Raw genomic sequence first — 22,677 nt, forward strand, 5'->3', positions numbered from 1 at the left:
AAGAAAAATAGCACAACTCACAAGCAGCCATGAAATATAGTCACGGTGGAGTTTTTTTTTTATTGCAGATACCTAGAATTTGAATGTCTCACAGCGATTTAGAGAAATAATGACAGACAAGAATAGGCCTATAAATAGATTTCTTTTTTCGAACGTCTCCATCCGCTCGTATCCAGCTTTTTATTCCCATCCACAGTTTCTCGCTCACTTTTTCCCCTCTCCTCCTCCAACTCCCGGCTCCTTCCACTTTCTCTTTCTGTCTCTTCCAACTAACGCTACACGCCCCCCTCCCCCCTGTACCCCTCTCAACCCCCCCCCACCTTCACCCCCCTCCTTCGATCTCCTCTCAGCTCTGCTCTGCTGGAGCTCAAATCACAACCCCAGTCCCTGGCAGATGGAGGATAGGGGAGAGGAGCTCTTAACTAGCCAGCCTGAGCCTCTGCTCTCTGCACACCAACTGCTGCCTGCCTCCCCTCCCTGCCTCCAGAACCGCTCCAACCGCACACTGCCACCTTCACATGGCGCCCCCCCTCTTCCCCATCTCCTCTGGGAACAGATCATCCTCCTGGGGAATGGTGTGCATATTAGTCCATATCTGGCCACACTAGAAAGGACATGGAAACATAATAGATGGATGTTCTTTATCGCTATATAACCTTTGGGGCATAGCAGATTTCTGCAGGAGACACGGCGGTTTGTGTTCAGTAAACCGGCTCCTTTTCTGGACAAAAGACAAACATGGTGGCCTTGTGAAAAAGATCCTTGAGACTAAGAAAGATGAGGCGCGGAAGCCCGAACGCACACAACGGCACGACTTTGACACGCGAGCGTGGACAAAGGGCGGACAGGACGGCATCAGCGCCGGACCGGAGGGGGCGTGAACGGGCTAAAGGCCCCGTGCCCCCGACGCGGCTGCCACCGGGGCTCATCTGGCGGCGGCCGCGTGGCCTGGCATGGGTCTGACCACCAGTTGCGGTCGGAGGGGGACGCCGCTGCTGCGCGCTATTTGCGGCCCCGTCTGTCCAAAGGAATCCGGCGCGCTGACTGTCACTCAGCGGCCGCGTGTGTGTTTTTATCACTAATTCTACCACAGGGATCCGCTTGTCCGTGTGACCACTGTGGAGGCTGCTGCCCCGAGGCGAGCTGACATCGCCTGTGTACAACGACCAGACGTTGATGTAGGGGCTGCTCAAATGCTGCTTGAATATCAAGACACGTGTGCACGCATCCACATGTGCGCGCGCGCACACACACACACACACACACATAGCCGTGCCTGGCCAATTGCTGAGACTGATGTTCCTTTCAGCCATCACAGGGCTGACACTCAAGTTTTTTCCGCCGCCAACCCTGTGTCAGTTCCTGGCTGGTTTGGCCAGCAGTGATGGAGACACTGTAACTGACTGTGGTTAGGGCCATTGGCCGCAGGGCTGCTGCCTGTTTTAGATGGAGAGGGGGAGCGGGGCGGGTGGGGGGGTGCTCGGCCTGTCAACTGGTTGTGACTGGAGCCTGTCTGGTCACGGTTCCAAACTGGACAGCTCTCTCTTTCTCTGCGGCTACTGCCACCGTCCCGCAGAAAGGCACGCGCTGCCTCGCTGCCACTCGGCGCCGGCGCAGCATATGCTCCAGCTGAAGGTCAGAGATGTTCAGTCCAAAACGCCTGAAATAAACACCTCACACATCTGCGCTGGGGGAGCACAGCGGCCGGACGGCCGGCGTAGGCGAGATCAGACATTGCCATCGTTCTACAGCTGCAATGAATTGATTACTATATCATTATATTTCCTTATAATAAATGTAAAAGCCTTAATTATAATTAATTTAAAAAGTCAATTAGGCTGCTAATTAAAATGACTGATGCAGACTTAATGCTAAGTCAGGACCTGAGCGGCCTGTCCGGCTGTACATGGACAGGCAGGACTAAATCTCTCCACAAATCTGTCGGAGGAATCGCTGTGCTGTTTGTGTCTAAGTCGCCAACTGCTAGGCTAGAACGAGTGAACGCAAAATATATATATATATATATATATATATATATATATATATATATATATATATATATCAAACTGTGCCATCACCGGATCGGGAAGACGTGGAGGGATGAGGCAGACATGAAAGTTGGCCTATTTCATGGTCAGGCTGCGGGACCGCCGAGGCCCTGAATGGCAATGCATCTACTTTAATGTGACAGACAAGTCCCTAGGCAAAACTCGCGGAGCCGCGGCAGGCAAGCGGGCCCAGGTACTTGATGAGTGTGACACCTTCACCGTCCCGCTGCAGAAATGTTGCTGCCGCACGCTCCGCTGCCTCGGTTTAGAATAACACCAAATAAATTCGCCTCTCATCCCGCCTGACGACGCGTCCCGGAGAACCTGTCCTCCCCAGCACTGTAGAGATCATGAATCTCCTTGTAGCCGCTCACAGGGCTTTGCTCCGATCACTAAGCACTTGCCTTTGGGACCCACCTGCCGAGAGAAATTGTGGCCGCGCCGGTAGGCGGCTGCGACAGGATTCCGCGGCAGACACATCCTCTCATCCCGACGCCGCTCGCCCAATCAGGCGGAGACAGCCGAGCGTGTGTGGCAGGTTCAGAGCGAGCGAGCGAGCGAGCGCCTGAAGGCACCGCGCCGCCTTTACGCACATGCGCTCCTCCCCCCCAAAACGTCCCCCGCACGCACAGGTGGAGCTGCGCGAGCGCGTGACCTCACCCGCGCCACCACCGGGCGCGGCGTTTTGCGCCATCCTTCTACATTGGCCCATTTGGAGCCTCGGCCGCCTGCGCATGCGCGCGTCGGAGCTCGCTGGAGAACGCGAGCCGGGATGGGCCGGCGCGGCCCAGGAGTTCATTAGGCTGCGGCTCGGGAGAGCAGCCGCGGGGAGCTGCGCCGGAGCCAAGCGCTGCCAGGAGGCTGCAGCTGTGGGTCTGGTGGGGAGCGCCGCTGTTGATGTCCGCGGCATGTTTGTTAACAGCCTGATTCCATCAAGTGGTGCAGAAGCAGCGCAGCCAAGTGTGAGGGCTGACCCCTGGCCCCAGACTATTTTTAACAGCACAGCGTTTCAGTCAAAGGTAGACAGTTCAGTCGAACACTTGTGGGGTGTAAATGATGCTAATATTCATGCAGCCGTACGTTTGGGAGAGAAAATAACGAGAGATGCAAAGCAAAAGAGCACAAGATTCCATCTGACTATCTACAGTTACTTTCCCTTATATGCCCTTTATCTTGAGGGCGAAGATCTAAAATGCTCTTTCAGTTTTCATCTCCATACTCCCACAACCCTTGTAAGTGCATCAGAGGAGCCGAGTACCACAAAATATTAAATACTCTTGAAGAGAAACGAAAAACGAAGCTCAAGGCGTTTCATTGGACATTCGAGAGAGAGAGAGAGAGAGAGAGAGAGAGAGAGAGAGCGAGAGAGGGAGAAAAAATAAGGCCTGGAAAATATAACAAAACATAAACGTGATAAAAGACTATTTTACATAGGGTTCTGGTGAGCTAACCTCCTTCCTTGTCGTGTGAGAATGAAAATAATCCTAAGAAGAGTTGTGATTCACAGGAGGTACGCGTTGCACAGACACTCGCCATATTTCATCATATGGTACACTGCTAAAAATGACTCTCAAGCAGTCCAAATAACGACAGGCAGCAGACGGGCACCGGCTGGCGGGCTCCATTCTAAGAAGGGCCTCGCATTGTACCTGAGGCGCGGGTCCGCGAGGGCCTAATTGTAAAATAAGCTATTGAAGCGCTTCTTCATGGCCGGGTCCTTCACGTTGACTTGGCCGAACGGGCACTGGAGGAGAGGGAGAGAGGGAGGGAGAGAGAGAGAGAGAGAGAGAGAGAGAGAGAGAGAGAGAGAGAGGGGAGCAGGGTGAGCTTCAACAGAACACTAATCAACTGGACTGAACCAGCATCATCTTTAACTGGGATCACATGACGATGAGCGCTAAAGCAGCTGCGTCTTCACCATTTATTAAAAAAAATAAATAAATATATGCAAAGCTGACGTTCCTACGCTGACTTTTACTTTTATGATACAGAGTGAGAGTTTAGGATGAACAGGTCGAGGTTCGGTGTGTGTGGCTCGTGGGTGTTCGGTAACTTAATGAATTGAATTCCCCGTCTCGGTGCCGGTGAGAGGCTCACATGTCTGCATGCGCTGCCGCAGCACTTCCCTCTCTGGAGGTGGGCATGCTCCGTGAACACCTTGTAGCCGCTGGAAGGGTCCACGTACATCTGCTTCTGTGCCTGAACACAACGGAGAGACGCGGAGGGTCACACACACCCACCTGCTCGACAACATACAGAACATATACACAAAGAGACCGCGCCGGAGCGAACGTATACGTGCAGACAGATTGCTTTGGGTCAAGGAGACGGGGGAACGGCGACCTCTTCGCATAAAAACAGATGTAAGACAAACTCTAATTCTTGTGATGTTGCTAATTAATTAGCGTTGTCCTTTTGTCCGCAATCCTGTAGGTGAGAATCTGCAATGATTAATCAAATGCCACCACTGTAATAAGTTTGTTTGTTTTCAGTTTCCGCACAACCATTACCGTATTTGCATTGATAATACGTGGCAGAGCGCCGCCCAAACACCGTCTGCACGTGGAAAACGCTGGACTCCTCCGTCATCCCTTGGGAAGTTAGCAAATGTCAGCTCTCAGTCTGTTTCAAAGTGAGCGCTCCGTGGCTGCTGAGCCTTGACAGGCCACGAAGGGGAAAAGGCCCCGGGCCGTTTGGTGACACGGCCTGTCATTTCACATGGCGTAGCGGGGCCACGCAGCGAAGCTGGCACCGCTCGGCCCCCTCTGTGTTGTGCTTTTCCCACCCAGGCCCCACGCCCTCTCCTCGCTCTGCTCGGGTTCGCGGCCAACTTGCCTCCACCTCGCCCGCGCTCAGGAGCGCAATATTTACAACAGAGAAGCCTAAAGGCACGGCGGCGACACCCGCTCAGCACCGGCGAGCGGTCGGCGCGGCCCGACCGGCTCCGTTTGAAGGGAGAGCTGGGCCGATTCGGCCAATGACGGCGCTGACCAAAACAATACCTGTCACTACTTGTGTGACAGACTGATGGTTTTATACCAGGCTTTACAGGTTATTTGTTAAATCCACCCATTTTCTTTACTATACGATGGACTAAAAACCATTTAAAACAGTAGGCGCCAACATGCAAATAGTCCAACCTTGTAAGTGAACAAAGAAATAAGCACATCCAGTCATTAAAATGCTGCGAGGGCCCGTGGGGAGCGCCGTGGCGACGGGGACGCTCCAGAGATGCTCCACAGCTGCCACATTATCATACTTCTGCTGGTACCGTATCGACTTTAATAAACAATGTTGGTCTCGGTCCAATATTATTTGTACTTATGACATTTGGCCTATTGTGGCGCTGACCTTTACATTTGTTTTTTTCCAGGATGCATGTCATTTACTAAACACATCGCGGCCACGCTTACACCTACATGCTCTTACCTTGAAGCAGCCGTGCCACACAATAATTACCCTACTTCCTACTAAACATAAACTCATCAATAGGAATATTGAATATTGATATTTGCTGCAAAGACCTTTACAACTGACCTTATGCACATTGAAGTTGTCTTGACAAATAGACGAGTTATATTTTGTATCATATGTTTCAGTATCTGATTCATTAATAGCAGAAAGCAACAGTACCGTTTTATTAATGTGCTGTTTCTACTAAAAGGGTCAATTCACTCCAAATATAACAAACCACGTGGGAGAGTGTGATTGTGATGACCCGATTGAAGAACATGACAGTATCGGATCGGAAGTGATTCATCTCACCTCACACGCCTCTCTATGGATCCTGTGGATGAGCGTCTCCTCCTCTGTGAACTTCCTCGCAGCGTGGTCGCGCTCGCGCTCGCCCCCCGTCCCGCCCGTCACCCCGCCGTCGGCATTGATCTGTGACATGCTGCCGCTCCTCAGCCGCTTCGAGCTTCCTTCACACAGCCTCGCGATCGACGCGGCCACAAGGCGTTTAATAAACGGGACACGGAGCAAAATCAATCTGTAAACAAACGCTTTGCTGGGAACGTGGCGGTGAAGCATGTTCCTGTATTTGTAAACTCCGGCTAAAAGCTGTCAGTCCACGACCCGGTCACCACCATTACCACAACTGACGACGACACTCATTCCTATATATAAGTGTCCATTTTCCCCTGTTTATTTTCCGCCTCGTCCTCGGACTTACCGGCGCGCGAACCTGCAGCACTTCCTGGTCTGCAGCGCGTCACACAGGTCACACGTGACCATCACTTCCCGCCGCTGCTCCGGCTCATGCAGCGCCTCTGCTGTTTCGAAGCAGCTATAGGAGGCTGGTCCACGGGGACCCGAGCGTGATGAAGGACCAGAGCATTGCCACGACATGAAGCAGGAACTCAGCAGGTTGTTTTGTCAATTTTTCAGCAATCTTTTAAAATAACACTGCCCATATTCTGAATAGTTGCATCAATGAACCAGTAATCTCTGATCCTTGCCGTGATGTCACCTGAAGTTGGGTAATCATGAGTATGACTGGTGAAGCGCCTCCACAGAACTACCCCCTGCTGTACGGATGACAGCGTGGGCTGCAGACACCTTCTCCTCATATAAAACTAAGATGGAGACATGGACTAAGCAGTGCAAGGTTGATGAGTGGACATTAATGAGTCCTTTCAAGGTTAGCCACTGCTGTAAGGCCCCGCTGATGATGTGTCTCCTCTAGAATTCTGGGTAATGAAACCTGACAAGTGTCTTTTAACTGACATTGTGGGGTCAATTTAGCCTCAGACAAATTACACATCCATGGTAAAAATATTCACGGAGGCCCACTATGTGAAGCATTGTGGACATGAGAAGCAGTGCGTTTGGCTTCCAACCCTTTTTTAACATTTCAGCAACGTGAGCAACAACAAACAGATAAATGCAAATAAATTGATTTTTGAAATAATGTGGTATTAAAATATGCTCCTGCTGCAGGTTAAGCTCCATTTTCCAATATAAACCTGTCTTGGGTAGATTCTTGTAGGTGACATTTCAATTCAGCAAGATAAATCACTTGCACTTCAAATGTTTGAGGCCATTTTAAAATATATATTGCCAGTCTGGGAAGGACAATGGGACAATATGCTATTCTCTTTCCTTGTGCTCAGTTCTCTTAAATGAATATAAACTGAGTCTGTTTGCAGTTGCTTGAAACGTGAACTCATTGCTTTCCAGAACCACAAAACTCATAAGAGCTTTTTGTGTCAGTGGATGTGTCTCATATTGTTTTTTAGGGAGGGTGGTGTTTGTCAGTTTTTTTTATGTTAAGGCACCAGCCCTGCCATTATCATTTCACATGGATGCCTGAAACAGCATGCCACAGTCTTTCCGCCACTTAATTACCTTCCAGTCAGCCTGAAGAGATCTGGCTCTGATCCAGACAGACTCTCCAGAGACGACAGAGAACTAAATCGAATCCTCTGGTTTCAATTTTGAGGACGTGGGACAAATATTGCTTAAACCCTAGCTGGTTAAAATGCAAAATTAGATTAAACAGTAAAACTGTTTTTATATTGCAACAAAAACATTTTTGAGCAATGTTTACATTTTTAAAATGTTTATCAAAATGTTTATCAAAAATTCTAATATTGAGTGATTATGGCATCAGGTGTCACTTTAGGGAGTTAATCCTAATTAACTCAGTGGAGGTTACACCTCAGCAGAACCGGTCAGTGAAACTAGGAGCTGCTCTATTCAAGATACAGTCCTAAGTTATACAATATTTATTTTAGGGTGGAGATCCTTGTTAATAGGCCAATGATTCATGTTTTGTGTATAGTCTAGTGATCTGACTGCACACGTGGTTTAACATTGCAGGTTCAGCATTTATTCCAACTGTTGTGTTGCATCAACAAATTCACACCCACAGTGTAATTACACAAAGTCCTGTAATCATCCCACCCTTTTCCAGACGTCTACTGTCCTGCCCAGTTGATTCTGCTGGCTACGGTTTAGGCAACTGTTAATAGTTAGAGACCTTGCTAAAGAGCATGGATAACAAGGAAGTTCCCCTTCCCCTATAGTGCTGTTCTTCCCCCTATCGACCCATGATGACAAACTTGCACATTATACTATATCATGTGTTCTGGCCCCCAAGTGGCAGAAAGAAAAACAATTCAAATTATCTACTTCTAAATTTAACTACTTTTAAATTTGCAAACCACTGACTTGAAGTATTTTTTATTATAAAGTATCATTTGAATTATAATTGGCTTTTCATTGATTTACATGTGTAGTAATCTCATTTATTTTTCATTTATTTTTATTTCATATTTACTGTAACATTGTTAACCCAATTTACCTGAATGGTCTAAATTTTAAGTATTTTACTGTATTCAGTGCAGTGCAACATTCTTCCCTAACATTTACATAAACAATAAATCATTTTTACCACTAATATTCTGTCAGGATCATTTCTGTGTGCTGGTTGTTTCTGGGTGTCAAACTAACGGGGGGCCCCTGGTAGATTGTAGCCCAGGGCCTCTAAAAAGGTCAATCCGGCCGTGGATCCTCTCTAATGGAAGTCTCTGCATGACCCCTTGAAACACTCAGCATTTCTTTGGGGCCTCTCAAGGACCCTCCTGGTCCCAGGACACGCTGCTGCTGCCGACATTGTTAGCCAGAAAGCACGCTTGTATCAGCGGCGTGAGTCACGCGCTCCCCGCGTCTGCTCCTCATCTTCAGCGGAGCAGAGATGCTCGCGGGTAAAAAGGTGCTCGCTCATCTGACGCGTGACGTCACCAAGTCTTTGACAGCACTTCCTGGAGCGGTGTTTGTTGTGGGAAATATCCACCGTGGTGCTGAGCTGGGGGGATTCCGGCCATATTAAGCGGCAGGAGGACACTAAGAGCAGCCGAACTGTCCCATTTCCAAGCATGCAGTCGCGGCAGGTCTCCGCCGGTGTCAGATAATTGGGACGGAAGACAGTTGTTGAGCCTGAGGAAGGACGTGGATATTTACCGACAGCCCGCAGAGGGGACTCGACAGCACGAAGCTGTCGCGATGTTGTAGCTAAAACCATGGACAGCAGAATAAAGTAAGACCTTTGAGTTTTTCTGTGTTTTGCGTCGCCGCTTGTTGTACAACTGCCGAGCTAGCTGGCTAACGTGCGGCTCGTGCGCGTAACGTTCGCTCCGCTTCGGAGCGGACCGCGAAGGAATGTTCGCTGTAATTTGAGCCATCATCACCAGCCGCGGATTTAACGGCCAGGCCGACCGCCTCGACGGCACCGCCAGCCCGCTGCTCCGTCTGCTAGCTGACCGCCAATTAGCAGCTCCCCCCGTTAGCCGAGCGCACGGCTCTAAGTAGGTTACGTGCGGACGCGGCGGCGAGCGGCCAGGTCCGCTGACCCCGGGGCTTTGCGCACCCGGCGCAGCCACAGATAAGAAAACTTGTGCGTCGTCATTCGTCCACGCCGCCTGGAGCACAGCCAGCGGTAACGTGGCGCCACCGACACAGCTGGGCTAATGACGGCGTGACTGATGCAAACTTAGCTAGAACGAGTCGGCACAGGTAGCAGGAGGAATGCACAGCGGTGTTATGCGATAAGACACAATGCGTGCATTTCCAGACACACAAACACTTGTTGACGGGAATTTGGCATCAGCTGTTCTCCTTCTTCCCCCACAGTAAACACTGTTTCATTCTTTTCAGGGAGAACCCAGAAAGAACATTTGATCTGGTTGTACAACTGGAGTGTCCCACATCTGAACATGAGGGTAGGTTGTGAGATTTTTTTTTCATGGATGCTGATACTGCGTCTTGGTTTGTACAGGCTGAAAAATCCAGGAAGTGTTAGAAACGAGGTTCATCAATAGAGTTATAAGTGAAACATTTGGGCCAATTATCAAATGTGGGAATGTCCAAAGGGACACTAAAAAACACAACATGAAGATGTAAACCTTCATGGGTGGTAGATTTTATGCACCCACATTATATTTGTTTAACACATTTACTGCCTTGACTTTTCAATGATATGTACTGTAAATACATAAATAATCTTAAAGTCATTAGTCATAAAGTTGCAGTTCAAAAAAGAACAAATTCATACTACTACTTGTTAAACCTAACAAGTTGGCGTCAGTTCTAATTAGTTACCACTTAATAACTTGTGCCAATCATGGAGCAATAATCTTTGCTTGATAATGATGTTCTAGGTGTACATTCTCTGGTTTCAGAACAAAAATCTAATAATTAATAGCAACTTTCACATCCCTCTGTATAAGTTATGTGATTTTTTTTTTAAACTTTTAAGTTATGTGAAAATGACTGTAGTATAATGACAGTAATCCTATGTTTGTATAGCCAACATGTCACGCGCTACTGCTAGTATTTACTGAATGCACATGCACAATGTTGTAAGTCAGACAGTTAACATCACCAGACTGTGCTGAATGAATGAGTGTGCACAATGAGGGCAGTTATTATGTCTGTGGTGGTTTTACGTGTGCTCCAGTGTCCAATCCATCACGGTCTTATGGACAGGACAAGGTCGAAGCTGAGTTTAGGTATTGTCAGAGATGTCTGCTATGGTATGTTCTGTATTTGTGCTTTGCATTCCTTATTGGACAAAATTGCCTGCCCTGGTCTGTTATTAAGCTATAATAGGTTCACAGTTGCACACTCTTGCTCTTGTAACTCTGACACCATTGTTTTTAGGAAGATCATGCTTGGGTCAGCAAACTCTATTAACTGTGCCGCTGTTTGGTGCGGTCTAACATTCCAGCAGTGGTTAGGACAAAAAGTGGTCCGACCAGCTGGGGAAATTACTGCGGCCACTGAAGAATAACATTATATTCTACCTTCATTAATATAGGAAATAAAATAACCTATATTGCACGTCAATATCCAGCGTCACCCATAAATGAAGTACCATGTAAAAACATTTTCACAACACATTACACCGGCCGTCGCATTTTGCCTACTCAGTTTTGACATTGAAGAGGTGTTACGTGGATGGTTCACTTCTGCAGCTGCTGAGCTGTCTAGAGTAGACTGAAGGTTGTCCTTGGACCTAGTTCTGATATTGGATTTTAAACCAAACTCATAAACCACCAGCCTGCGCTGTAATAACCATCTTCCCTCATGTATGATCCAGGGTCAGACTCATATCCGGGCTCCTGGTCCCCTGAGCATAGCTACAGAGCGATGTTTGCACACCCCTTGGGTCAAATGGAATATACTCAGTCATTTGACAGAATACTCTTTCTGCACTGTGCTCTACCCAGACTGGGTCTAAGAATGTTCCTGTTGAGCAAGAAGTTGTGAAGTTGACGTAGGCTGGCTTCTAACGGGCTGATGGCGTTAATGATGTTCGTGTTGAATTGTGTACTTGCAGTTTCTGATAACGTGGACTGGATTGTGGCTTTGTAGGTATTAAGAATGATGTGACGCAGCATTCAGGTCACACAAGAAGAACTTTAAAGATAAACGCCTATAATGAGCTGAAGGGTTCCCTGAGTCATAACAGTAAGGGGTTGGTCATTGTGTGAAACCACCACAGCCACTTGCTACCAACTAGAGCCTTGTCTCTTACTGCCAAGCATGAGATACTGAGCCAAAAAGCACCACTTCAGATTCACACATTCTCTTCCCACTACCTTACAGATGCAAACAAACAACCATGATAGACTATAATTAAATTGTCATAGCAACATGGTGTGGAACATTTGTACAATTGGAGAAGTGGTAGGTTTCATCTTGCTCATATTTTTCATATCTCCTCCTCACAGTTTAGGGAATACAGTTTAATTTTAGATTGATTTTGGCTGCATTTCAGTTGCCGTGTTCTCGTCCTACCAGCATCACAGCGTTGTTTTGTATCGCTTTAAATTGACTGTAAGGGTGTTCTGTTTGAGTGACGTGAAGCTCTATGCGTGCGTGGCCTTTCTGATGCCACACCAGTGTTTTTTCCACTATTGTCACATCCTGGTCCTTCAGCTCGAAAACTGTATCTGTTTGCAAAGAACCTGATGTGATACCTGTGTAGTTTCGAGGCTGCTCTACTAGGAGTCGTCATCAGACCTCTCACTTTAAACACCCAGACAGAAATAAACTCCTTTATACAGGGTCAGTCTGTACCTCAGTTTCCTGTGGTAACCGTGTTTCACACATTCTGCATTTTACATGCACACAACACACAGTGGCTGTTTGCAGAGAGGCCTGTGTTAATTAAAATATGTAACATGCCTGTTACAGACTGACTTTACATAAACCCGAGTAAGCACCTGTAACCTTCTGTTTCTCATTTTAACTGTTCTTTGTGCCTGCCTTCTACTTTACAGTCTTGCATATCATGCATGTTTTTCACAAATAGGAAATAATTGACTGATGTCAGGTGATTGGGGAAATTAATATTGTATTCATGTATTTATAAAGTACAGAACATTATGTTGTTTATAGCATGCATTAATTAAGTGCATAATGCAGTGTAATTTAATCTATTTGCAGTAGAACAATATGTAAGTTCTGCATAATCAAGTGTTTGAATATTGCATGGTCATGTGCTAAGCAGCCAGCTACAGAATAAGACTGACAGTTCTGAATGACAGAATGACTCTTTTTTTAGTAGCGATTCTTCAAGTGTTGAACAGTGTGCTGCAAATAAGCCAGTTCTATGTCCGTAGTGTAGTTGTGTGTGTTTTTCAAGCCTCTAATGAAAAGGCTATTTGTGTCAATAATAATTGATTTTTTCTATGTTGGACAATTGATTTGTACAAGTTCCCTTTAAATTGCATCTGTAAGCAATGTTAAATGTTAAAAGTATCCTATAGGTCGCACATGTCAAATCTGTATATTTTCTATATAGTAGTTGTGTAATTCAAATCGCAGACTCATGGGTGTTCTCTAAGATGGGGCTTTAACTGTGTTGTGTAGTTAATACATTGTTGTGATCAGACTATTCAGCTACGCAGCTGTTCACACGGGCTTACCAGAATTTTGAAGGCCTGTGATGACGAGCCAACCTATCCAATCAGCTGCTCTGAATGACATAGGCCCTGTGGCTATTGATGCTTGACCTTTGAGTTCTCATCTTGTCTGGTTTACAGGCATTCGCATCAACTTTTGAATCTTACTGTGGTCAAGGCGAACACTATTAATCTGTACGTGTGGAGCTAAAAGCATGCCAGCTAGAATAGTTAACTCTGCCAGTGAGCCTGTTCCTGCTGGACAAAGTCCCAAATATTACTCCCATGGGTAGGTTTGGGTTTGCTTGTCTTTTGGCAACATACCATCACTTCTGCAGGTAGCAACACAAAAGTCTACCACCTTACAAATGATTACAATACCGTAGGAAAATAGAGTTTTGGATTGTTTGCTTAGTAGACATATTCTATTTACAGGCTAAAGGATTTCACAACTAAGTTACTTCTGGGGAAAAACAAGAAATTAAAGCCCAAAGCTACTGTACAACGGTGGACATATGTGGACTTGCTTTCACAATTCTAACCGTGGATGTGAGGGTAGATGACACACACACGCATCTTCTCTTCCTCATACAGGCCCATTGAGACCTGGCCTCCCTGTTCAGCCCGACCACAGCTCTGTTGGCTCAGCGCTGTGTTGATACTCAGCCTGTGAGCAAGCGTTGCCCGAGATCGTGACTGGCATGCTAGCTGGTAGCAGCGCTGGCTACATAAAGCCATATTGATGTGCTTCCAGGATGCTGCCAAAGCTAGCAGATGATGCTGTAGTTGCCAAGGCAGTAGGTGGGGACAGATGCTACCTGTCCTCACCCACTCCCTGCAGCCTGATTGTTCCCAGTAACGAAGCAATAGACTTAATAGATCAGCGTCAATTTCACAATCCTAGTCATGGACTGGTTAAGAAAACATGTATCAGAGCAGCTTAGTTAGGCAGAGGATGAGATCTTGCTTCTTAAATGCCTAGAGCCTCTATGTGTGGTTTGTGTACTCTCTGGGTGTTTGTCTCCATTTCTCATGGCTCAGATAAAGTTGGATCTCTGTCCAGGGTGTTTTCCTGCTTTTTGCTCCCTGTGCTTGCTCGTAGAGTCCAGAGAACTCACACACCAAACAGGAATGCAGAGTTAAGTCAAGCACATTTTATTTACACAAGCTAAAACCCCAAATCCCAAATATACCTCAAAGTACATTAGAATTTCAACAACATGACATCTTATGCCCTTAGAGGATGGATGAAAGCACTTGTTGTTGCCTTGTTTCCATGTCATGTTTGTGCATGTCAGTTGTGTGCCATGGAGCTTGTGTCTCCCTTTTTGGTGAGGTACAAGTGACATTTTGTATTTCTGTACCTCAGGATACCATTTTACTAGAACTGAAACATGCTGCAGGAGGTTTAACATGAAATGAGTGCGCTTGCATGGGTTGTAGCATTTTTCCTTTAGATTTTTGTAAAGAAAGGGAGGCATACAGTATAGAGGAGATGCCTTTTGCCCTTTCCTTCACATGGCCTCACACACAGTGTATAGCTTCACTTTGTCCAATTATGAAAAGCTTCTTTTGATCTGTATCTGAAGAGCATTTTCACTTCGGCCTGGAGGTCTCGCAGTGTCACCTACTGTTCGCTAGTTAGTTATCAATCTGCTTCATGCACTTCATTCCCCTTCAAGCACTACTGTGATGGTCCATTTTTCCCTTGGCTTTCAACCCTTCTCATTTCCACCCTTCGTATTCATGGAGCAGAACTCCTGTGTAGTAAAACTTTTAGAAAAGGTTGAACATTGACATTCTGCAAAATGTCAGAATTGCTCCTTGACCCAAGCTTTGCCAGCTCTGCAGTCTGATTGGTTTCCGGCTGCATGTTGAGTTCACGGTGGGCTCACACTCAGATGGGAGGCCATTGGAGTACTAACAGATGCCATGGCAGCAAGGAGGGTGTTGATTGGTCATTAGAGAGGCCACACTCCTCCACTCACACTCCTGAGAGGACCCCAGGGTCTCACACTTTGTTTATCTCACAACCCTTCTGCTTTTTTCTTTTATTTCACCCATATGACTTCACTAAATTGGCTCTGACAGAGTCAGATATCATCCAAGTCTTTGTTTTTATCTGATTCCAGTGAATCAAATAGAGGAAGTCTCTTCACTTCCTCGCTATGGTATGGTAATAACCACAGTGTGCGTGAACTTTGAGAAATCTCCTCCCACTCTATGTCTTTTAAGTGTCTGTAGTATCCTGTTTGACCCACTAGTGGTAGCAACCTACTGTAACCTCTCGTATAGCCGCAATAAGGCTGAAGGTCAGTGGATGTGTGCAAATTAAAAATTCACATTTCAGATATAACATCACTTAGTTAAACAACCAAAGGTTGTATAGATATTAATCTTGTTGTTGATCAAATGGGAATTTCCTCATTAATAGCCAAAACCTGTCTCCTACAATGCAAATGAATTAGAAATAATATTTATTCTTATAATAATAGAATTGTATTTATATTTATGCTCACATGCAATGTTTTTTAAGTTTGCTTCCCATCACAACATAAAAGCGGTTTGCATAGTTGTTTTGGTTCCCAGCATAGCCAAGTTGGCCAGTCAGTGGTACTGCTTTTCTCAGTGTTCTTCAGCTTTGTTCTTTTGTTTGATTCTGGAGTCATTTGTAGCTCCCTCCCAGCACTCGCTCATCCATTCAGTAAGCGTGTAGTGGCCTGCTGCTTACTGGGTCCACTCCCAGCTCTTGTCTTATTTAAAACTGTCCTCACGTTTAACCCCGTGGCTTTCCAGAACAATGTAGAAAGCTACACATTTATAACTTCTAACATTTGGCTTTTAGCTACGTAGTGCAGACGCATGACATCCTTGCGCTTATCAAGTTTTTCTTTGTGATCACACTTTGTTTGCACAGGCACGAATAAGGCGTCATTTCTCTCACCGTCCTCCTGACTATCACTTGCTATGACAGGGACAGATGGGCCCTACGGGGAAAAAAGGAGGAAACAGGTCACTGGGACTTTTCAGGAGGTGTGCTGTGACCACATCAAACAACTTCCTCTCAGGAAATATGCAAGTGGAATTATTGTGTGTTAGTGTACCTGATACCCAGCGTCACAGGCCAGAAAAAGCTTTGGCTGAATGAGATGGGCTGCAGCAAGAGGAAGCAAAAGAGGATGAAGGAATAGAAGATATGCTTATGGCAGTAAGAGGTGAGGTACTGTGGGGGTTGGTGACTGAGATTTCCCACTCACCGATGCAGTACTGAAACTCCAGGGGCCCATTCTTGTGTAAGAATGTGCGATAGGAGGTATGTTTAAGTATGCACACGTAGCTGTGTGTGCATGTGCACAGCAGCATTGACGTGCGCTTGAGACCGAGATGCAGGATCTGTTGAAGCTGCAGGAGGCTCGTCTGAATTCACTAATGCTGCCAGACTGGATGAACATGGAAAGACTTCCAGGCACTGACATTCACGGGCTATTTATAGACTTCCCCTTTCTGTGGCGAGAAAGTAGGGGGAAAAGTAGGGACCCGATCAATAATTTAAAATAAGACGATCTTGATGAGACTTTCATCACATCACCTCTCTTCAAGCCTCACTGTATCAGTCTTGGTGGCTTGCTTTCATCTGTGTGTTTGTGTGGATGTGATATGCATCGTTGTGGGATGACAGATGAATCTATTCCCTGGAGACCACTCTTAAGCCATGCTCCAGGGAGCTCTAGGAATTTTATGCGTTTAAAAATAAACAGATGAAGCAAAGGACAACTTGATGTCCAGTTTATATCCGCCTTGGAAAACCTCTGGTGCGTCTACTGCAGCTCCAGTTCATATGCATTGTATTATTGAATGACATGACAGTTGATGTGCAGGAGTGAACAGTATACAGTATGTGTAGCTCAGCAGATGGCACAAGCATGTATAACCAAACAAACAGCTACTTGCCCACGAACGCAGACAAGCAGTTGTAGTGAATCAAAGAACAATGATTGGCTGGTTCGTATGCATGTAATACCAAAGTGGCCTAGTTTAGCCCACAAACGAACAGGATTAGTGCAGCTCCTGCTCCAGTGTAGCTGCAGCGATGTTAATCTGTGCAGGTCTGGCAAATTGGATTTCATATAAAAGCTCTGCTTTAAAACATGGTGACTATTATGACTGTCAGTGTTGAGCAGATTTTATGATGACATGATTTTAACCGGATTTAGGATTGGATTACTTGAGCAGTGGGATTGAGAGCTAACACCAGAACCACGTAAAGGGTTTTCTGGGATCCCAAACATATTAAACAAGACCCGACAAGATATATTCTCGTATTCATAAAGGTTTCGTGCAAGATGTCTTCATTAGACCAGCAGTTTATTTGATGCCCTGTTGTCAAAATGAAAAGTAAATGACATAATCCACAAGTATTAATTTTGCAGATGACCCGTAAGGACCTCCTCTAGAAACACAGAATAAGATGGAAAAGGCCGAAATTGCTTCAAAACCTCAGTGGGCCTTTGTCACACAGACTGATGTAAAATGCTTAAGACAGACATGTTAAAGAGAAAAATACACTCCCCAATTAAGGAAATGAACCCATTTATTGACATGGAATGACTACTGGTATCCTGACATCTCGGCTGCTGTCCTTTAGACCTTAATTTTGTGAGCCAAGGCCAAACCTAAGTCAAGCAGAACTAGTAATACGAGCCTGTCTGTGCTGTCATTTCAGCTTTTATCCTCACTATTTACATGTCAACAACTATGCCCCCGGGCTATGTCTCCTCACTAAAGGCTGCTCCTATGGTGCCTAACGCCACACAATTATAGTGAAGATAATGGCGTTTACGTGCGTGTAGTGGCCCTACTGGCCCCTAATTTGGGTTCTGGCCTATTTTTCAAGACAGAAAATATAGGTCACTTTTGATGCCGTTGTGAATGTCTGATATCATTTATCATTGCAAGTCCTATAATTCATCTAAGGCCTTTGTTTTTGTACAGGCGGACACTTTCACAGTCTCAGCACACACACACGCACGCACGCACTCACGCACGCTTCCAGCACCTTCCAATACTTCATATACAATCCCTTTCAAATCTTACTGTTTCCTTTTATTGTTAAAAGTGGGACTGGTAGATAAGACTAGGATTTGTGCCAAGATCTATAAAATCTCCCGTAAGACTGACAAAATAATGGGATAAACCTTTGTCTGTGGCCACTTCTAATCGGTTAACATGTGATGTCCAGCTCTAATCTGACTGGTCCTCTTTTAATGAATAGAACATAGGTGACTCTACTAGGTCATGTAAAGTACTGATTAAAAAAGCCTACTGCCCTCTCAGTATATAATTAATCAACAATAATTAGTTGTTTAAAGTATTTATAGTAAAATATAGTAAGTATAGTAAAAATATAAGTAAAATTCTTTAGATTTTTTGATGATGATTTTTCATAATGTTAACCTTTTAGGTTTTTATGATGTTGATGGGTGTTACAAACAGTTTTGACTATTCTGTGACATTTGTTAGAATTAAGAATTATTGTTCTGGTTCAGTAAATAAAAGTAAATGAAATACTAATACTAATTAAGTCTTGCTGTATCTAATACTATAACATAATTAGGTCTTCTGTAATTTAATTGTTTGGCAGTGATCTCTGTAGAACTACAGTGGAAAACCTGTGTGAATGTGGGTGATGAAGAATAAAAGCGGTGACAACAGCCTGAAATGAATGCTTCCAATGTGTGTGTTTATTAACCCACATCAAAGATGCGTGTGTGTGTGTGTGTGTGTGTGTGTGTGTGTGTGTGTGTGTGTGTGTGTGTGTGTGTGTGTGTGTGTGTGTGTGTGTGTGTGTGTGTGTGTGTGTGTGTGTGTGTGTGTGTGTATGTGTGGTTTTGTTGACATGTCTTAGCTCGGTTTGCTGAGTCACTTGTTGGCTCGTTTTTTTCTCTAAATCCCATGAAATTCAGAGTCAGTACACAAAGTTCCACGTTTATTAAATGCCTTAAGTAAAGAAAAAAGGTGAATAAAGTTTAAATCCACAATCACAGGAGATAATGGAGTATCATGTTCACCTTGTTCTGTGTTTGCAGTGAGAATGGAATCATCCAAAGTGGACACACAAATGCTATTACACAGTTTTAGTCGGTTTGTTTTCAACCTTAAATTTGTGTTCCGTTAAAAGTAAAACTGGAAACAAGCAAAGGGAGAATTGGAAATTGGATAGACTACAGTTCAATTTGCTGGACTGCAAGAGCTCTTTAAATGACCATCCCAGAAAATGGGCCTTAAGGTTGTCCAAAACCACCCGCTACTTTTTCTACTGAAGCCAGTTACATTTAGGGAGATGTGTGTCTCTGTTAGTGTATGTTTGAGTGGTTGCCCAGTGTTTGTCTGTCAGAATTTAGTCCATCCGCTCTGCAGAACATTGGGACCCAGTGAATGTGTTTAGGATCAGGCACCATTGTATGCTTTTAACAGATACAGATGTGTTGTCATCCCTGTGGAAAGACTGGCTGGCTGACTGACTGTCTGACTGAGAGCTGTCTGTCTGTCAGCCTTTGCATGTGAACTTCAAATCACAGCTCTGCAGCACTGAGCATGTAGCCGCCAAAGGCAAGGCTTTACACTGTCATCAGCACCACACAGCTGCCTCTGGGTGCTGTGCCATATGACATTAACTGAGATCGATCCTCTCCACACCTCAAGGAGCTGCTGTGCTACACACAGTGTTTTCTCTGATGCTACAACCACCGCCTCAAAGACTAGATAAGGAACTCTCCCCCAAGCGGGTGTAAGTGACTCACAGTGACCTGGACCTCCATCTGCATGCAGAAAGTAAATTTTATCAGAATCATCAGGCTTAGGTGTAGTTCCTGTCACAAGAGCTCACTAAATACCTTGAGTTTCCTATTTGACAGCAATGATTTAATACACAGCTCAACACATTGCTTTTGTTCAGGTAGAACGAAATCTTCAAAAGTGTCTGTAATCATCTCCTCATAGTTCAAGGAAAATGTTTCCTCATTGGTGAGTCACTTTACATTGCAGTGTTTTCATACTGGTAGCTTAATAATGGAGTTGTTAATTTACTGTGCTCATATTCTATATTTGTACTAGGGCAGATTAGAGAGAGAAAGTCCATTTGTTTTTTTTAATATTTGATTACATGAAAAAACTACGATAGACCTTTACCTGTGCGCTTCTAGGCTCACCTCTGCTGCTGCTTCTGTAGCTCCAGTATTCCAGTACTTGGAAACAAACTTCTAGGTCAAATTTTGGATTTTAGATTTCAAATCACTCGAGCACATTGATGTGATTTCTGCAGCAACTCAGCATGTTGGAGGAGCTTCTGCTTTGTGGGAATCAGGTTTATTTATTTTCTTAGCATATGATGCTAACACACACACACAACCCCCCCCCCCCTCCAAAAACAAACATGCTGTCTGTGCGCTGTGTTGAAGAGGCAGTCAAGCGGAGGCAGTGTTTGACACAATGTTGGACCAGTATGGAATCTGACTGGGAATATCAACGCTGATACATGGTGATACTCGGAGGCTGTCACAAAGGTTGCATCCATATGCTGTGCCACTCATTCGTGAAGCTGTGAAATTGGGTTGCATCCCAACTAGCCTGGAGACAGTATCACTTTCACTCCTCTTTTTTCCTGCCTCCCTCTTTCTCTCTCTCTCTCTCTCTCTCTCTCTCTCTCTCTCTGCATGTCTTCTCCCCCCTCTCCCTCTATTCCTACCGCTCTCTATTTCAGTTCATCCTGCTCAAGCATTTTTCTCACATAGCCGGGAAGACAGAACAACTAATGTGGCATTAATAGGGTCACATCATCTCCATGCAGCTCTTTCTTTCTTCTCCTTCCAGTGAGGCTGAGGCTGTTGTTTATCTTTTTCAGATGTTGCTGTAGAAATGGCTTAGAAATCCCCCCAGGCCAGCATCTCTCACATGTGAAGCCTGCCAGTTGGTTTTTTTGGCTTGTAAAGCAGGTTGTACCTTAGAGGTTGTTTTCATTTGTTTATTCAAAAATTCAAGCATTGGAATTAGATTTGATCACTATTTTGCAAATTATAGACCTATTTACAGATTTGCCGTTGGGTTTATATTTGCTGCTGCCCTTTTTAAGAAATAATATATTTTTTTGTATGTCTAGTATTAGTAATTACTGTGGCACAAAACGCGTATTCATCAAAACAAATCTTTTGTAATTCAGTTAAGTAGCGTACTTTTAACAACACAGTGTGACCAATCAGTACTAGTAAACTGAAGGACCATATCATCGTTTAAGAAGTTTCTCTTTTCTCAGAACCTCTGCTCACTAAATCAGCATGAAATGTAATGCCATTTGCAGTGTGTAGTCTGAGATTTCATAGGCAAAGGGGAAAAAATGTTTTAAACGTCTGTGAGTGTGTTCTTCTTTCTGCTGCCCTTTGAAAAATGCCAGTTAATCTGCTTACTCCTTTAATTGTGAGTGGAAGGGCTGGGCCTCCTCGCGGCCAGAATAAGGCTACTGATCCAGAAGTAAAACGATGACCACCACAGTTATTTCTTCTTTTAGGTTGTGCAAACCCCTCCTAGACTTCTTTAGGCAGCCCTCTCCTCCTCCACCTCCACCGAACCCTCCCTCAGAGGGAAGAAAGCTCCTTGTTCTGACAATAGACATTTTTGGCCATATGTTGGCTTGACATCTTCATCAGGTTCACAGCAGGTTACCTTAGTTAACTTTCACTCCACTGCCTGATGGGATTTTCTCCCTCTGTTTTTCCAATCGGTTCGGGCTCAAAGTCTAGACGGCCTCCGAGGCAGGGTCCTTCCAGCCCTGTGTCCACAATGGCCGTATTGTGGACGCTTAGTAGTGGTAGTTTCCTCCCGTTACCGCGAACAGGCTAGTGCTAAAACAATGCTTTTGTCCGGGGGCATACGAGGGGGGCCTAATCCACTACATACTGTGAAATAAATCTCTCTCAGAGATGAGAGAGTGAAGGAGAGAAGCGGAGTGAATGAAATCATTGCCAAGGAGGTTAGAGTGCAGCAGTTTAACCCCTGGCCAAGAAAGAGGGAGGAGAGGAGGCAGAGGGAGCGATAGAAAGGAGGAACAAGGAGAGGCAGGCGCTACATCCCTTCATCTCCAGAGCACGGATGGAGGAGAGGGGCTGCCGGTGGCTTTCACAGCCTCTCTTCTCACCAGAGGAACTGCTGTTCACCATATGGGATTTGGCCTCTCTTAACAAACAGGCCCCCTTTTCACTCGCAACACACATTCAGTCGTTCATGGAATAAGGTGAAAAAAGTGCATTTTTTATGCCTTTAGAACATTGTATGGCCATGAGGGCTCTAAGTCTGTGTTTGATTCACATAGTATAGAGAATTATAAACTAGAGGCTTTTATCTAAATGTGTATTCACACTGGATTTAGGGTTAGGCCTTTTTGTGTTTTACTGCAGTCTCTCTCAGAACCGTGCATTCGGGCCACTGTTATTGAACTGCTGAGGTGATCCTATAGAAACGCTGCACACAAACATGGGCTGCGGCTGCGCTTCGTGTTCATCACATGCTTTTTTAAGCAGTTTGCAGAGGCTATTTTTTAACGGGTTCCGTCAAAGTTCGTTAGTTGGGTTTTTGCTTCAGTGACAAAATGGCGTAAAGTTGAATAACTTGCCGTGCTGTGCTGGGCATTGTGAGGTTTCTGACGCACAACTGGCAGGTGCCAACTT

General features: G+C 45.3%; 2 protein-coding genes across 3 annotated transcripts in view; one reads left to right on the forward strand and one right to left on the reverse strand.

The window, feature by feature from the left end:
• Positions 1 to 1,685: 1,685 nt before the first annotated feature.
• Positions 1,686 to 6,278, reverse strand: c4h1orf53 (chromosome 4 C1orf53 homolog). The gene is made up of 3 exons (XM_029146823.3): positions 5,814 to 6,278; positions 4,146 to 4,247; positions 1,686 to 3,792 (listed from the first exon to the last, which is right to left on the reverse strand). Exons 1-3 carry the CDS (start codon positions 6,078 to 6,080, stop codon positions 3,721 to 3,723), a joined length of 441 nt encoding a protein of 146 aa, XP_029002656.1. The 5' UTR covers positions 6,081 to 6,278; the 3' UTR covers positions 1,686 to 3,720.
• Positions 6,279 to 8,588: 2,310 nt separating this feature from the next.
• Positions 8,589 to 22,677, forward strand: part of dennd1b (DENN/MADD domain containing 1B) — an 89,687-nt gene continuing 75,598 nt past the window's right edge. Inside the window, exons 1-2 of one of the 2 annotated variants that reach the window (XM_029145521.3) lie at positions 8,589 to 9,090; positions 9,708 to 9,772. In XM_029145521.3, coding sequence (XP_029001354.1) covers positions 9,074 to 9,090; positions 9,708 to 9,772 — 82 coding nt within the window. In that variant the 5' untranslated portion in view covers positions 8,589 to 9,073. The remainder of the gene's footprint in view (positions 9,091 to 9,707; positions 9,773 to 22,677) is intronic. The other variant, XM_029145522.3, reaches the window with a different exon arrangement.

The sequence above is a fragment of the Betta splendens genome, chromosome 4 (genome assembly GCF_900634795.4).
Source record: "Betta splendens chromosome 4, fBetSpl5.4, whole genome shotgun sequence".
NCBI lineage: Eukaryota > Metazoa > Chordata > Actinopteri > Anabantiformes > Osphronemidae > Betta > Betta splendens.

Coding starts and splice junctions, on each gene's coding strand:
- c4h1orf53 (XM_029146823.3), bottom strand. CDS start 6,080: ATGCTTCACCGCCACGTTCCCAGCAAAGCGTTTGTTTACAGATTGATT. Junction 4,248..5,813: donor TCCATAGAGAGGCGTGTGAG/GTGAGATGAATC, acceptor CGTTGTGTTCAG/GCACAGAAGCAGATGTACGT. Junction 3,793..4,145: donor GCGGCAGCGCATGCAGACAT/GTGAGCCTCTCA, acceptor CCTCTCCTCCAG/TGCCCGTTCGGCCAAGTCAA.